Source organism: Apium graveolens, chromosome 5 (genome assembly GCF_009905375.1).
Source record: "Apium graveolens cultivar Ventura chromosome 5, ASM990537v1, whole genome shotgun sequence".
Classification (NCBI taxonomy): domain Eukaryota; kingdom Viridiplantae; phylum Streptophyta; class Magnoliopsida; order Apiales; family Apiaceae; genus Apium; species Apium graveolens.
Window position 1 is genome coordinate 144,747,348 of NC_133651.1, and position 16,463 is coordinate 144,763,810.

The 16,463-nt window shown below is 39.0% G+C and overlaps 1 protein-coding gene across 1 annotated transcript; it reads right to left on the minus strand.

The window, feature by feature from the left end:
- Nucleotides 1-7,169: 7,169 nt before the first annotated feature.
- Nucleotides 7,170-9,089, minus strand: LOC141660418 (uncharacterized). Its single transcript, XM_074467401.1, has 2 exons — nucleotides 8,655-9,089; nucleotides 7,170-8,540 (listed from the first exon to the last, which is right to left on the minus strand). Exons 1-2 carry the CDS (start codon nucleotides 9,087-9,089, stop codon nucleotides 7,170-7,172), a joined length of 1,806 nt encoding a protein of 601 aa, XP_074323502.1.
- Between the last annotated feature and the right edge of the window lie 7,374 nt (nucleotides 9,090-16,463).

The window sequence follows — 16,463 nt, forward strand, 5'->3', positions numbered from 1 at the left end:
AAAAAGTTCATATCGAATTTATTCTAGATTTGTGATAATTAATTTGAGATTAATTCCTTGTAATCGATACAGTTGTTGTAACACCTTTCAAGTTTAATAATATTTTTATTTAACTTGAATTTTGTTTCACATTTTTTTTATTCCGTATTTAATTCGATTATTCGGTACTGTTTGTATTCAACCCCCCTTCTACAAACATATTGGGACCTAACAATTGGTATCAGAGCCTTCTGATTAACGAACAAATCAAGATCCTAGACTTTTGTGATTTTTCAACTCCTTGAATTTTTATTCATTCAAAAATTCATAATGACTTCACAAAAAGTTGGAACCGTTAAAATTCCACAATTTGATAAAGAGAATTATATTATGTGGAAGAAGAAGATGCTCTTATTTTTACAAGTGGCAAATCCCAAATATTCAAACTTGTTAAAGAAGGGGATAAAAACTCCGATGGTTATTGAACCAGAGGTGATAGTAGATGATGTTGTGATTACCAAAACTAGAACATATCCAAAAGAGCCTGAAGATTTTACTCCTGCTGAGAAGGAAGAAGCTTCCTTGGATGCCAGCCTTCAATTAATATTAATTGATTCCCTTGATCCCTTGATGAACAGACATGTGATGAACTGTAAAAATTCCAAACACATGTGGGAAACTATTGAGGTGATTAATGAAGGCACAGAGGAAGTTAGGGAGAACAAGTTGGAGATCCTAACCTCTGAGTATGAATATTTTAAATCAAATCCAGGAGAAGGAATTACTGAAGTGTTTGAGAGGTACAATGCATTGATCAACAACCTGAACATAAATGGGAAATATTATTCAATCAGGGAGGTCAACAAAAATTCCTTTTAACACTGCCAACTCATCTTGAACATAGAATCACTGCCATTAGAGAAGCTAGAGATCTGAGTGAGATTTCTTTGGACAGGCTCTATGGAGTGTTAAAAACCTATGAGTTGGAGCAGATTCAACAGAAGGAAGTCTACGGGAAGGATAGAATGGTCAGCACATCTACTGCACTTGTAGCTGAAGGTCAACAACAACAGCAATCTCAACAATTGGAGAGAATGGTACAGTGTTCCAAGTCTGAGGAAAATATGTTAGTAGCAGAATATGATCCTCCTACTACAAATCAATCAAGTGATGATTTTTATTCCTTGGAAGAGCTGGAGCAATTGGAAGACGAGTCAATGGCCCAAATTGTCAAGAGATTCTCCCATGTCAGATTTAAGAGGAATCCCAAGCTTAAGTACAAGTCCAACTACAACAAATTCTAGAAAGGTGGATCTTCATCCTCTAACACCAGCAGTGGTGGATACAAAACAGGGATGGTTGATCGGAGCACCATCAGATGCTATAACTGCAATGAGTTGGGACACTTTGCCACAGAATGTAGGAAGCCAAAGCAAGTAAGAAAGAACTCTGAAAGGGCTTATCTGGCAAAGGGAAGAAGCTGGGATGATACTGACAGTGAAGATGAAGATGAAGGAAATCTTGCTCTTATGGCTATTGATGGAAAAGTTTCATCATCAAGAATAGAGGTAAAACTTTCTGATGCTGAAATGGTTTATCATCTAAGACGTAACTTAGATTGTGCACGTCGTGATAATGAACTGTTAAGTTTACAGATCACAGACCTTGAGAAAGAGGTCAATGAATTAAGACTTGTGCACATTAATCAAGACAAATTAAAAGAACAAGTATCTTTTCTAGAGAATAGAGTTGACTGTTATAGAAAACTCGAAACTATTCTCAAAGACAAGATCACCGGTCTTGAGACTAAGGTTAGAGCCTACTTCAATTCTTGTTCGAAGGCTAAAGAGTTCTACAGTAAGCAATCTGTTAATCAAACATATGGAATAGGTTATGATTACAATGTTGCTATTGGAGAATTAGGCATAAACTCCCCTCCTCGTGTATGTGCTAAAGGGAGGGAAGTACCACATGTGCTTAAGGGTGTTGATGAACCCCTCTATAAACCATCAATTGCTGAACCATTTGATGCGACCTCTTCTGTTATTCAGGAACAAATACGTGCTGAAGATCATGCTAATGAGAAGGTTGTTTCCAAGTCAAGTGTGTCGAAAGTTCCAGTCAAAGTTGTGAAAGCAACTGAGACTAACTCAGACACACATGAGTTGGATAACAAAAATGCCATGTCTGCCATGCATAAATTGCCTACTATTAATCACTCTCAGAAAGCATGTGGTGTTTCTAATTGTATGTCTTGTGCTTTTAATATGATGTATGCTTATTTTAATGGTAAGCATATTTCTAATGATAAGACTACTCCTCGTCAGCATGTGAATAACAAGAAGCATGATAGGTCTAAGACTGCTAGTCCTTCTAAAGCTAGAAAGGAGACATTTGTGCCTAAGCTTAAACAGAAATTTGTTAAGGCTGTTTACAAGGTCAAATGTTCAGTCATTGAGAAAGTTGAGGCAATTAAAATTAAAAATGTTGTTTTTCCTGACAAAGGACAGTTCTACAAGTATGCCGGGCCCAACCAAGTTTGGGTTCCGAAGAAGGTCTAATCCATTTGTAGTGCAGGGCATTAAACAGGTGTAACCGGTAGTGTGGATTCTTGACAGTGGATCATCAAGACATATGACCGGAGATAGAGCCCTGCTATCAAATGTGGTTGAGAAAGCTGGCCCCATGGTTACCTTTGGAGATAACAACAAAGGTTTATCTGAGGGATATGGCTGTTTGCAAGCTGGATATGTTATCAGTGAAAATTTTGTATAGTGTGCTAGGTTATTATCAGGAAGCATCATCTAACATATAGCACCAGTGACGAGACTTGAGAATATTACGACATATCAGGCACCTGCTGCACATTACACTTGGAATTGGACTCTAGTAAGATGTGTACAAGTGTACTCCTGGTTGGTGAGTCAAAAGAGGAAGTCAATGCACCACAGTTCATGGACTTTGCAGCTGCAGATCTATTGGACTATGCAATCTCTTCTTCACAATCTCACTTCAGGTTGGTATGAACTAGTGTACTACTCAAACAATCGTCAAGAACATGGTATGGCACTCTAACTGAAGTTATTGTTTAATATGAACTAGTAGAGTCGTCATATTTTTAACTCTCTTATCATTAGGCACAATCATATTGTTTTATATGTGCAGTGATATATTGGTTATGCAACATAACAATTAGTATCTAAAGTACTTGACAAGTATCGGTCAATGATATGTTGTTAACATTATGTTGCAGAGATTTGTAAGCTTTTGACATGAATGAGAATTACTTAGACTTTACCCTAAGTGATCAATGTTTTATCAAAAACTCATTCATATTAAAAAAACAAAATCAAACTTCTTTCTACATTAGTGATTTCTTATTTCATGTAAAATCCTTTGAAATCACTATTGTACATCATTACTCTCAAAAGATTAAATGTATAATTTTCATTCATTATAAATCTTAAATACATTTTATCTCTATAGTGCCATATATTATGTGATACAGGTTCAGTCTCCAATGACTTTCTTTCATTGACAGTCATGAGGTTAAAAACCCACAACATTTATCCCAGACTGTAAAGACAAACACAGAAACAGAACCAACCAACACTCTCTTACCACTAAATGTAGTATGAATGAGCGTGAGGGAGATAGTGCCTTAGTGCACCACATAAGGAAGGTTCTGTAGTCAACCCAGTAGCTCTATCTCCTACATAGATGAGTAGTATTTAAACCGAGACAACTGCTAGCCCCCATACATCTTCTCAAAAAGATGTAATGGCTGAAAAGGCACAAAAACAGTTACTAGATTCATTCTCTCAACAGGGTGCGTCTATTGAATTTTGCCTGTCGGCCAAGGCATCCGATGTAGTGTCACCACTTCAAACATAAACAATTCTTGATTCACAAGGAGAGGTTACATATACAAAGGATGAGTTGACGGAAATAAGAGTTTCGACCATTTTAAGGTCAGATTCGATTGTGCAAGGTTCGTTAATGGACCAATTGCCTTTACAGGTGTTAGGAGAGGATACTGATCCAAAAGCCATATGTCAGTGGTCAGTGTCTACCTCCCCAGGCTTAAATCCCCTGGATGCATCTGCGGATAGTGGATCTGACATAGGTGCAGATCGGCAACTTGTTGACAATGATTCAGATATTATCTGATGAGTCACAAGGAAATGTCTTCACAGACATTAGAAGGGAACTTTGATCTTTATGCTAAATTCATTGGATCATTGTTTACCTTCCCAGAATTCAAATCTGGAACCCTAAAAGGGAAACTAGCAACTTGTAGATTATGACTCAGATTCATCTGACGAGTTTAACAAGGATGGGGATTTGTGAACTCCCATTGCACCACCTGTGACCTCCTTAAGGATGGCTAAGGTGATTTTCCTTGCAGGTACAGCTGATTTTTGGAGCTATGAGTGGAGTGATACACTTATGAGAATGAGTGTAAACACGAGTGGAGAGAAGAGTGAAACACATGTGAGGTACACTAAACAGAATCACACACTCACAGTATGGAAGAAAGAGAAACACTTGTTATTTCTTTTCCAACCAAGTGAAATATGAGAACTCCTTCAGACAACGTCATACATTCCTTCTTTAAGGGGGAGATAAAAGCTTAAGTAATAGTTTGGAGGATTCCTCAACTAAGGGGGAGAAATAGCCGGGAGGAAGAAAAAGATCATATGTACACTACACCACACCATTGTTGTTTGTAACTACGGATCCTATTGTACGGGAGAGGTGGTAAACACAAGGTGATTTTCTAGTAAGGGAAGAAGCTGTTAGGGGAGTACCATTGGCTTTTATCTGCGGATCCTATTGTACGGGAGAGGTCGTAAACGAAGGTGATCTTCTTTAATCAGTTGATTCTCATAGGGGGAGAAGCAAGAGAGATATGTGCTTCTCAACAGGAAATGTGGTTGTACAAATGAAGATGGAACTACTTGAAGATATGTTCAGTCTAGAGGAACATCTACTTGGAATCTGGAAAATGTTAAATCTAGTCCAGAACTTTTTTGCTATTTACTTTGCATTTCTTTTTATATCTTTTTCTTATTTATTAGTTGAGTTATCCTCTAGGTATTTGTGTGTTATTGTCTAACAAACAAATAGGGGGAGATTGTAAGTCATATGTCATAGCCTATTTGTATATTCGAGGATTCAACTCAACTCAAATAAGAATGTAATAAGTAAATAGTGAATCTACCGTCAAAAGAGATCTCACAGAGTAATATCTGTCAAAGGATTCAGAAACAAGGTTCATCTACAGACTTGAGGAATTAATTCACTGGAAGAAGTTCAAGAAATTGATCATGCCTCAGTGATATAAATCAAGAGTGTGGATTTAATCAAGTGACAGAGATCTTGTCAGAGTATCATTAATTACAAGGATTTAATATGAAGAAAATCAAAGTATCAAAGTCAAGACATGAAGAAACGTCACGGAAGTTAGTCACTCATGAACCAGACAGTACATCGAGTGTCAACGTTGAAGTGATGGAATTGATTCATAATTCTCAGTGATTTTCAGAAGATTTTCAGAAGATTGGTTGCTGCTCAGGGTTAGTATTAATTCTCTATTAATTAATTAAGTCATATAATTTAATTAAGAGAATAAATTATATCTGCAAAGATTAATTTATTTGATTAATTAAATTAATTGATTAATTAATTCAGAATTAATATTAAGGATTTTCAGAATTTAAATTGGATTAAAAACAATCTTAAATCAGCAAGACAATTGAAAATGAACTAGCATGACAATCAGGATTGTCATGCCAAGTCATTTCAATTGTCCTACCGAAAGTTCTACTGGGAAGGAGATAGTCTTGCTAGTTCAATCCATTGTCCTACCGAAAGTCTTGCCAGCTATAGGATTGTCATTCCAGTTCAATTCAATTCTGTTGAATGAATTAAAAAGACAAAGAAGCAGCAAAAAGAAATATAATCATCCAATCAAGAACACAGAACTCGAGAACAAAGAAAAAGAAGCAGACACAAATATTTCATCTCATCTGCAACTTCAAGATCAATTTCTAGATTGTAAAGTTAAATCCAATCAACTAGAAATCTTTATCTTGTTCTTGTGTAACAATCTAGCGGATCAAAATCCCTAGAACTTAATCTCAAATTGCGTTTAGCATTTGAATCTTTTTATTACAAAAATAGAAAAAGTTCATATCGAATTTATTCTAGATTTGTGATAATTAATTTGAGATTAATTCCTTGTAATCGATACAGTTGTTGTAACACCTTTCAAGTTTAATAATATTTTTATTTAACTTGAATTTTGTTTCACATTTTTTTTATTCCGTATTTAATTCGATTATTCGGTACTGTTTGTATTCAACCCCCCTTCTACAAACATATTGGGACCTAACAGGTACCTCACTTCATATTCCTTTAATTTCCTGGATGCATAGGCAATCACCTTACCGTGCTGCATCAGCACACATCCCAAACCCTTATGGGATGCATCACTATAAATCACAAAGTTCCCTTTATCGTCTGGTAGGGCCAGCGCTGGGGCCGATACCAACCTTTTCTTCAATTCTTGGAAACTCTCCTCACATTTCTCTGTCCAAACAAACTTTTCTGTTTTCCGAGTAAGTCTAGTCAACGGGCCTGCTATCTTGGCGAAATCCTTTACAACCTTCGATAATACCCTGCAAGTCTAATAAAGCTTCTTACCTCGATGGGCGTGGTTGGTTGTTCCCAATTAGCGACAGCTTCTATCTTTGCGGGGTCTACGAGAATTCCTTCCTTACTAATCACATGACCCAAAAACTGAACTTCTTTCAACCAAAATTCACACTTTGAGAATTTGGCATACAATTTTTCTTTCCGCAAGATTTCCAATACTATCCTGAGGTCTTCTGCATGTTCCTCCTCCGATCTAGAGTAAATTAGAATATCATCGATGAAGACTATCATGCATTCGTCCAGATACTTCTTAAAGACTCGGTTCATCAAATCCATGAAAGCCGCGAGCGTGTTAGTCAAACCAAATGACATAACTAGGAACTCATAATGTTCGTATCTAGTGCAAAATGCAGTCTTAGGTATATCCTCCGGTTTGATCTTAAATTGATGATGCCGTCCTTCTTCACAAATAACACGGGTGTACCCCGCGGGGATACGCTCGGTCTAATCATTCCTTTATCTAATAGATCTTACAGTTGATCAGCCAACTCTTTCATTTCGACGGGGGCCAAACGATACGGGGCCTTTGATACTGGTGTCGTACCGGTAGCTAAATCAATGGCAAATTCTATCTCCCGATCCGGAGGTAGTCCGGGAAGATCCTTGGGAAATACATCCTCAAACTCATTAACTACAGGTATAGTGTGGATCTCAGGGGTTTCTCGTTTGGTATCCACCACGTGAGCCAAGTAGGCCCCACATCCTTGCCTTAAAAGTCTCTTGGTCTGCACCATAGTTAGAAATTTCTTGGTTTGTCGTTGCCCCTTAATTATTATAATCTTTCCACTAGGTGTTTTCAATTTTACTTTCTTCCCCTCGCAATTAATCTGGGCATGGTTTCTAGATAGACAATCCATTCCTAATATCACATCAAACTCCCCTAATAGAAAGGGAATTAAATCTACTAGGTACCTCACTCCACCTAATTCTAGGTTGCAGTTAGCATAAACTTGATTTACAGGAATAAACTCTTTATTATCTATTTCCACTTGCAAAGATTCTTTCAAAGGTTCTACTTTTAAGTTCAATTTTTCAGCAAATTCCTTAGATACAAAACACTTAGTAGCTCTAGAATCAAATAGCACATTGGCGGGATTGGAGTTTAGGAGGAGCGTACCTGCTATAACATTGGTGCTCCTCACGGCATTTTTCACAGTCATATTAGAGGTCCTGGCAGTCAGCACTCTGTTAGATGTAGCTACACTACCCCTCGAGCTAGTTGGGGCTGCCGTAAGGCAGTCCTTCTTCATGTGTCCTGTATTTCTGCACTGAAAACACTTAGCCACTTCCTGGTTACAAGCTGTGGCATAGTGCCCCACCTTACCACATTTAAAGCATGTCACCGGTTTCTGCATACATTGCCCAGAATACCTCTTACCACAGCTCTTGCATTCTGGCAGAGGAGGTCGTGGTTGGCTATGATAGGACATTCCCGTTTGGTTCCCGCTCCGGGCCACACTCACGTTCTCTGATCCCCCGAATCCTGTACTGCGATTGGGTTGGGAGGCCGTCCCCCTAACAAACTTACTAGGGAAGCTCTCCCCTCCCACACTCCTGCTTCGACCATCAAACTTTTGTTTCTTAGTTTGCTTCATTTTCTGGCTCATTTCACTCCCTGTTTCAGCTATTGTGGCCTTCTGCACTAGGGTGGCATAATCAGTTATCTCCAGAATTGCCAGCTTGTTCTGAATCCACTGCTTCAATCCTTGTTGAAATCTCTCAGCCTTTTGCTCTTCGGTGCCCACCGGCTGTGGCACAAACTTCGATAATTCTGTGAACTTAGCTTCATATTCCGCTACGCTCATATTCTCTTGTTTCAGCTCTAGGATCTTTCGCTGCATCTGAATCTCCATAAACTTCGGGACATACTTCTTTAAGAACAACTCAGTGAATCTTTCCCAAGTAACAATCCCTTGGGGCTCCATATTTTTCTTGGCTTCCCACCAATAGTTAGCCTCACCCTTTAAGAGATAAGTGGCAAAATTAGTCTTGTGGGCTTCCTCAGTGCCAATTCGCTCAAAGGTCTTTTCTACCTCTTTCAGCCAAGCCCTGGCCTGAACTGGGTCAGCAACACCGTGAAGCTCTGGGGGCTTGACCGACTTGAAAGATTTAAATACATTATCCATGGCCTGCTGGGGTTGCTGGGGTGGTCGTTGCTGTTGCAGGTTCTGCCTCAGAAGTTCTACAAACTGCTCCATAGGGTTCACTGGCATTTCCATCCCCTGAGTATCTTCATCCTCTGACTCTTCATAGTCCTCATCATCATACTCATTTCGTTCTTCATTAATTCTTAATGGTGGGGTATGTGCTTGATGCCCTTGTTCATTATTACTTCCCTTGCCGCCAGATGCAGTCGGGCGAGTTCTTGTTACTATTCTCCTTGGCGGCATTTTCCTGTTATATAAACTTATTTAGGTTGTTTTCATTTGCCAATCCTCATGCTTCCTGATTTGTTATGACAATATGTAAGTATGCAGGTATGAAAGAAGATTAAACCACAATCTAGAAATCGCAACAAATTAACACGATAATTATACATAATTTGGCCATACGCCAGGTCTGGGTACAACATACTAAATAATAAAAGTACAATCTGCCTTAATACAATAATCCTTAGCTGGTGGCACTATCAAAGATAACAACCCAAAACAACTATCACAAAATAACTAAGTACCACCACTAAGGAACAACAACCAACTACTAACAGTGTCTACTAGCCACGAGCAACATCACGAATCCGCCTCATAGCGTAGACCACAACCCTGATAACTTCGTGTCTACTCACCAAGTCACACTGTGGGGATAAGCGGTGAATCCTACCAAGGGTCCTCTGCTCTATGCGATGAATGGTCATGCGCACGCGTCGGGCGCTGAGGTATCCTCGCCTGCCTCGGGCCTCTATCCTCATGTGCCGCTCGATAGAAAGCTGGTCCCTCAGCTCGGCAATACGGGCCTCAGCCGCTGTCAGATCAGTAGCATAGCGACCTACTACCCAGTTGTGAACTGCTAGGGATATGACTGGTAGGGGTGGTGGAAGTGGGGAATCTGCAGGAGTCGTTGCCACGCCGTCAAGAAGAGGGTCCATGCCGTCGTCAGTCTCAGTCCGTGCGGGACTAACTGGTACAGGGGACGAGGTGGGTGTCCTCACTGGGGTGGCTGCCCCTAGCTCCGCCTCTAACTCCTCAGTCAGTGCAGTGACTCTGGCCTGCAGAGCTATCATCCTATCCATCAAATCTGCTACTCCCATCTCGTTCTCGAGCTCAGCGACTCGAGCCTGGGCTGCTGAGATCCGATCTAACAAACGCTCTATCGACCTCTGATGCACATCCACCCTCATCATCTCTGGAGGTGGAACCTCCGTGCTGCCGTATGGAATATCCTCACGAGGGCCTATCTCAGTGTCTAGCTCAGTGGGGTCCTCCTCCGGGTCCTCCTCAGGGTCAGTCTTCGGGTACTCGAATACCTCTAAGCCCACAGTGGGGGCAGGGTTAGCTACCTCGATCTCAGCTAAAAGGGCCTCATCATGCCCTCTCTCGTACGCCTCTACAGCCTCAGGGTCTAACACATCGGACACCTACAAGTCATTTAACTCACGGATTACTATCCTTGGATACTTAAATCACCCTTAAGGGTTCTCAACGTCAGTGCTACCCTCGTAGCCCGACTACGAACTCTATGTGAGTTCTAGTTCATTGATTCAGTTAATTCACCAAACGTTTCTGAGACTTATAACATAGGGCTCTGATACCATTTCTGTAACACCCCCAAATTCAAGGTCGGGAATTTGGGTTGTTACGATCACTTAATATTGTCTAATAAATAATTAATCCTCTTGCCACATCATTACTCGACCTTTTTAACCAAACTCACACACACATTGGTTATATGCTCAGAAACATTACTAAATTAATGTTAAAGTATTTAAGTTATTACAGACCAAAGGAAATTATCTCAAAAGGGTGAACGCCGAGAATAGCTCTACATGAGACTGGCTCAGGTCACAATTAGTCTTGGTTCAAGTACTCAAAACGAAACTATCTCTACTCGTCTACCTGAGGTTGCTGGCGGACGACAGTCTACGGTACTCACGTGCGTCCCCTACCCGCTTACGGGAAGTCGTCCTGGTTCGGGCCATGCTGGTAATCTGTTGTGATATGATATTTATAAAAGCAAGAGTGAGCACTAACGCTCAGCAAGATATAGATATCCATTATTTAAATATGATCATTTAGGGAAAACAACCATTAAGTATTGTATATCCAAGGTTTCTAAAAGTTTATATGCTTGTCACTTTTATGAAAAACTCAACTTTAAATGTATCAGTTTAATCAGCTTATACTCATACTCATTTTATCTCAAAATCTCAATATGATGCTTGAACCAAGATTCTCGAATGGATGTGATATATATTCATCAACAACCTTATTTAAAACTCAGCCTTATCGGCCTTCTTCTATAGGTTTCATAACAATTTATCCAAAGTGGAGGAAAGGGACTATACTGGAATAAACCACGCACCGGTGATCAGCCTAATACGAAATTTTCTCTACTAGTAGAAGGAATACGAACCTAGCCGCCTTTGAGCTTATCAAGACATTACACGATGGTTGCCCATTTCCATGCAAGTCCGAAAGTCAATGGTCACAGAGACCATATAACTGTATACTGCGCCACTCCGCGCTTGGTCACTACCCGATACCTCTCCGTGCCGGGTAGGCCACATTCCAGTAGTAGAGTTGACTTTTACATAAAATCCTTTATCGAAGGAATAGATCGTTCTGAGTTGACCTTTAAATAAGATAATTTATTCATCACTTTTAATACAATTGATCCTTGGGAGTTTTCGGAGTTTTGAATTAAAAAAATCATTTTCAAACCCTTAACTGTAGTAGAGTTTTACATATATTGTTCACTTGTTTTTCATTGAGCGAGGAGGCAAAACCCTTATGATTCTAGACTAAGTTCCCTAAGGTTTTGATAAGTTTCAGATGATTGATCTCTTCCGAGAATTTTGAATAATTTAGAAAGTATCCTTGGGAACTATGTCTAATTTTAAATGATTTTTAGAAGTACGGAATATTAAATATTTACGGTCTCATAATATTTTTACGAAAGGTTCAATGAAGTGATAAAACCTTAAGTACGAAATGTTTCTCAATAAGGTACAATGAATTGATAAAAATATTAATTAAATACTTAAGACATGATTGACATCTTATAATTATCCTTCGAATGGTTACATACGTTTTAGATAGAGTGAATTGATTTAAAAACTTTTCAATATCTCTTTAAGTATTTTCCAGATATTTTAGTAACTCTTTAGGTATTACTTATAAATAAATAATAAAGTAGGATATCCCTTGAGTGAATATTCGATTATCTCTTTTAGTTATAAATCAAATCTCAATCGTTCGCTTAATATGTATGTTACGCGAAAGTTCTTTGTTTATTGAAATCGAAATCTTCCGCGTCCGGCTCGTTTCGGGATTAAATCGATTTAAAAATATCTCCGACTCCCACTATCTTGTATTATATTAAAATTACGTTTCAATTTCTCATACTCGTATTAAACGGAGTTTATTTTTCGTAAATTACGTTTGGACAGTCTTCCTTGCTGCATTATTTAATTATCATGATTTTTCCAAGATTCCGAAATTATTTTTAGCCTTTCAAAATCATCATGCAAGTGGCCCATGTGCAGTTGGCTTTTCGTATGAACGCTCTACACAAAAACGGTCATAACATCTAAACCTTAAATCCCCTCGCGACAATCCACCCATGTACAGAAACTAAAAATCAAGATCTACCCAGTCATGGCCAATGACTCACAAGTTTCAAACATTTACATTGCCGAATACACCGCAGAAGGCAGGCCAAGTGCAATAGGCTCCACATTCCATTTCTACTACTTGTTCTTGACACAATCACTACTTATGACCAACACAACACTTCTTACTTCTCAAGATCGACCCACATACACCTTATATACTTTATCTAGCATCACATACAAGCATCACAACTCAAAAACTCAAGTACTTAGCAAGAATATGAGCAAAACAACCTTACACATCCACAAACTTTTGGATCTTGACACTACATGACAAATAACTCTTAAACTCACCCTTAAAACTTTAAAGAGTTGGAAGTTATACCTTATTGAGCACTAGGAGGTTTAGTACTAAGATGATTAGGGCTTGGTTTTCTTGAAAAACACTTAGAAGGGCTAGATCCTTAATAAACAAAACCCAGAAACTAAGTTAGTCAAAACAGTCCATAAAGTTCTTGAACTTCAAGAATTTGTTTCTCACAAACCATTAAGAATTTGGCCATGAAATCATAGACATACATTTACTAGGATGTAAGGAAGCTTTTTGAATTTTTGTAGAATTTTTAATAGAGGGAAGGATGGAGAAGTGAAGTGAGGTAGAGGGCTCTCCCTCCTTTTCTGCATAAACAGGCCGAGAGCAAAAAGGGGGAATGGGGGGTTTTTGGTTGGATTTTTGTTAAAGTGTGAGAGTGTATAAGATGGTTTGATAGTGTGTATATATTGGCATAATAATCAGCAAAAGAAATGTCTTAATTGACAATTTTAGATGAGTAGAAATGGGGAGGTATGGCCTTGTACCTTCTTGTCTCCCAATTACTATTCACTAACTATTCACTTACTATTCCACTAACTATTCTAGTTAGCTTCTAATTCCCTAGTTACATCTCCTAACTACTAGTTAGATTGATTTTGCATGGCCAACTTGCATGGAATTAATTTCTCATTCGATTATTTAACGTACACGTGATTGTCGTTCCATTCCGATAGTTTAATGGTATAATATTTCGTTTCGCAGTGAATTCTTTTATCGCTTATAATCCTTTAACCAATTTTATTCCTTTCTCTTGATCATAGAAACACCTTGATATAATATTTATTTCACGTAGTATTCCCGGTTCTACGCCATTCCTTACGGATATGAAAACACGTAGTATAATCGTGAATCTTCGAATTCCGACGGCTTTTACATTCACTTATTTTCCTCGATAAACAAGAATATGATCTCGGATTTCCAAAATTCCACTATTCGTATTTGTGATGAACTCCATGCGTATTACATAACTAGTTCCAGTTACTATTCACTGAAGTTTTAAAATATTACAAAAAGCAGGGTTCTTACAAAAATCATGTCACAAACTGGATACATCAATGAGAAGAACAACTTCACGGCTCTAGTAAACAAGCGAATTCAACATTCAAGTGACTACCACAAAATGATGGATTTTGTGAAGAACTGCAAACTCGGCTATGCAATGCTAGAATCACCCACCATCTTCTGTGAGGTTGTTGAAGAGAGGTGGACTACTGCTTCATACAACTCGACAGATAAGACCATCACACTCACCATTAAAGGTAAGGAATTCTGTATTAACAGTGATGTTATCAAAGCATGTTTCAAGATTCCTGATAATACTGTGACCTTACCACACACAGACACTGATATAGTTACTATGCTTAATTCCATGAACTATGCTCTCTCTACTTCTATGTTAAGTGACATTAGGAGATTGGGTCTTAGGAAGGAATAGAGTTTCATGTGTGATGTAGTGACCAGGGTCTTTTCTGGTAAAATCAGTAATTTTGATTCTGTCAATATTTCCATGCTTAACATGCTTTACATGCTAGTTACACATAGGGTCTTTTCTGGTAAAATCAGTAATTTAGAGATATTTCCATTATCTCTAGTGCAGAAGACTTAGTGGTTATACAGACACTCTTAGGATTGAGGGACGAGAGTATTATGAGTGAGAGTCTGGGTTGCTCCCAGGAAAGAGGAGAGGAAAAGAGTGAAAATATGCAATCCATTTCTTCAGGATTGGAAAAAGAGAGTGAGAGGAGTCCCACCTTAGATGGTGAAGGTGAGGGTGTGAGGGTGGGGAGCCAGGGTGAGACCCTGATGCAACAAAAGAGAGAACAAGAGAGAAATGTAGGTACATGAGCTATAAGGATAGATGTCATTGCTAGTGAGTTAATGAATGTCCAGGATGCAGATAGGGAGGGACTATCTCAGCAACCTCAAGTTGTTATAGACTCCACCTCCCTTGATGCTGAGGCATTTACTCACCCTGATCCAGCTTATCAACTTCTAGCTGAACAGGGTAATGGCAATGCAGAAAGGATACTCAATATGGTGCATACCACTCAGTCAATGCTAAGAGCTAAGGATGCCATCACAGCGTTGCCCTCTACAGCTGGTGATGTTGATTATGAGACTGGTGGTTCAGCAGATTTCTTTGGGGATGAAGGTGAAGATAGTGAAGAAGAGCAATTGGACATAGGGGGAGAAGTAGGTTCCAGTTCAAGATCTGGCATGCCATCATGGGCATTTTCAAAACATTGTGATGAACACTACTTCAAGACAACCCTGATCCAACTCATAAATCAGACAAATTATGCTCTTCAAACCACTATAAATGCCAATACCAAGAAGCTCCTTCAAGCACATCTTGCTTCTCTGCAGCTACAACAGATTCAAGGCTTCCAACATGCTAGAGATGTCAATACCATCAAGGGTGATATTGATGATATGAAAAAGGCTATTTCTGACAAGATGGACTCTAAGCTTCCAGAAGCTACAATGCTCGACATCAAGAGACAACTCAGGAAAAATTCTGATCTTACCACAAATATTGATGCCTTGGATACAAGAATGTCATCTATGGAAGCATATCTAACAGCCATTCATCTGTATTAAGCCCAACAGACAGACTTGCTTCAGAAACTGGTGGCTGCTCAAACCTCCTCCTCTACTCAACTTGATGATAACAAAAAGAGGGAGAAAGGACCAAGTGAGGGGGAGAAACAGCTTAACATTCAAATCAGTAAAGTAATTGTGCCTACAATTGCTTTCATCAAGCCACCAGTTACAGACAGTACTGATCTGATCAATGAAGCAGCAGCCAATTTAAGAGCAGCTGAAGCCAATCAACTGGGAGAAGATTGATGAGGACATTCAGAAGAAGTTTGGGCTAGTAAAGAAGCCAGAAAAGTCAACCATTCATCACTCTCAAGTCAGAGAAATCTCTGTGAATGAAATGAGCATGAACTATCTGGAAAGGGGACAGCCATCCTGCATCAAATCTCCAAAGGTTGAAATAATTCTGAATCCAAGGGTGAACTATTCAAAATCATAATTAAAGAACCCTTTGGATACAGTGTGTGAGACACTTAAGCCTGATGAGAAGAAGCTTCTATCAAGATCAATTGCCTTCTACAAGGATCCAACTAATTCAGCTTTAAAAAGGAGGATTGCAAAAGTTTTCAGGAATGGGAAAGAAATTTGTGTGGTGGCTAGACATCCTCAATTTGCTCAAGCAAAGAGAGAAGAAAAGGAAAGATTAAAGCAGGAAAAGAAGCAAGCTATTCTAGATGCTAAAAAGGCTAAACAAAAGAAAGAGCAAGCTGCTATCTTGGCCAAGGTACAAGCTGTGAAACCAACACAACAAATTCCTGCTCAGCCATCTGAAATCACTGAATCTCAAGATCCAAAGAAGCAAGCTAAACCACAAGAGAAGAAATCACAAAGATACAAGGAATTGGTCAAAAGAACCAAAAGGAAATTGAACTATTTTGGTAAGGAATTGGAGGATCAGTTTCCCAAGGAATCCACTCCAACTACAACTCAAGCATCAAAACCCTCTGTGGTATTTGAAGACATCAAGGTGGTGGATCTTTACAGGAACATTCATGGTGAACCTATTGTGCCTAAGGATGAACC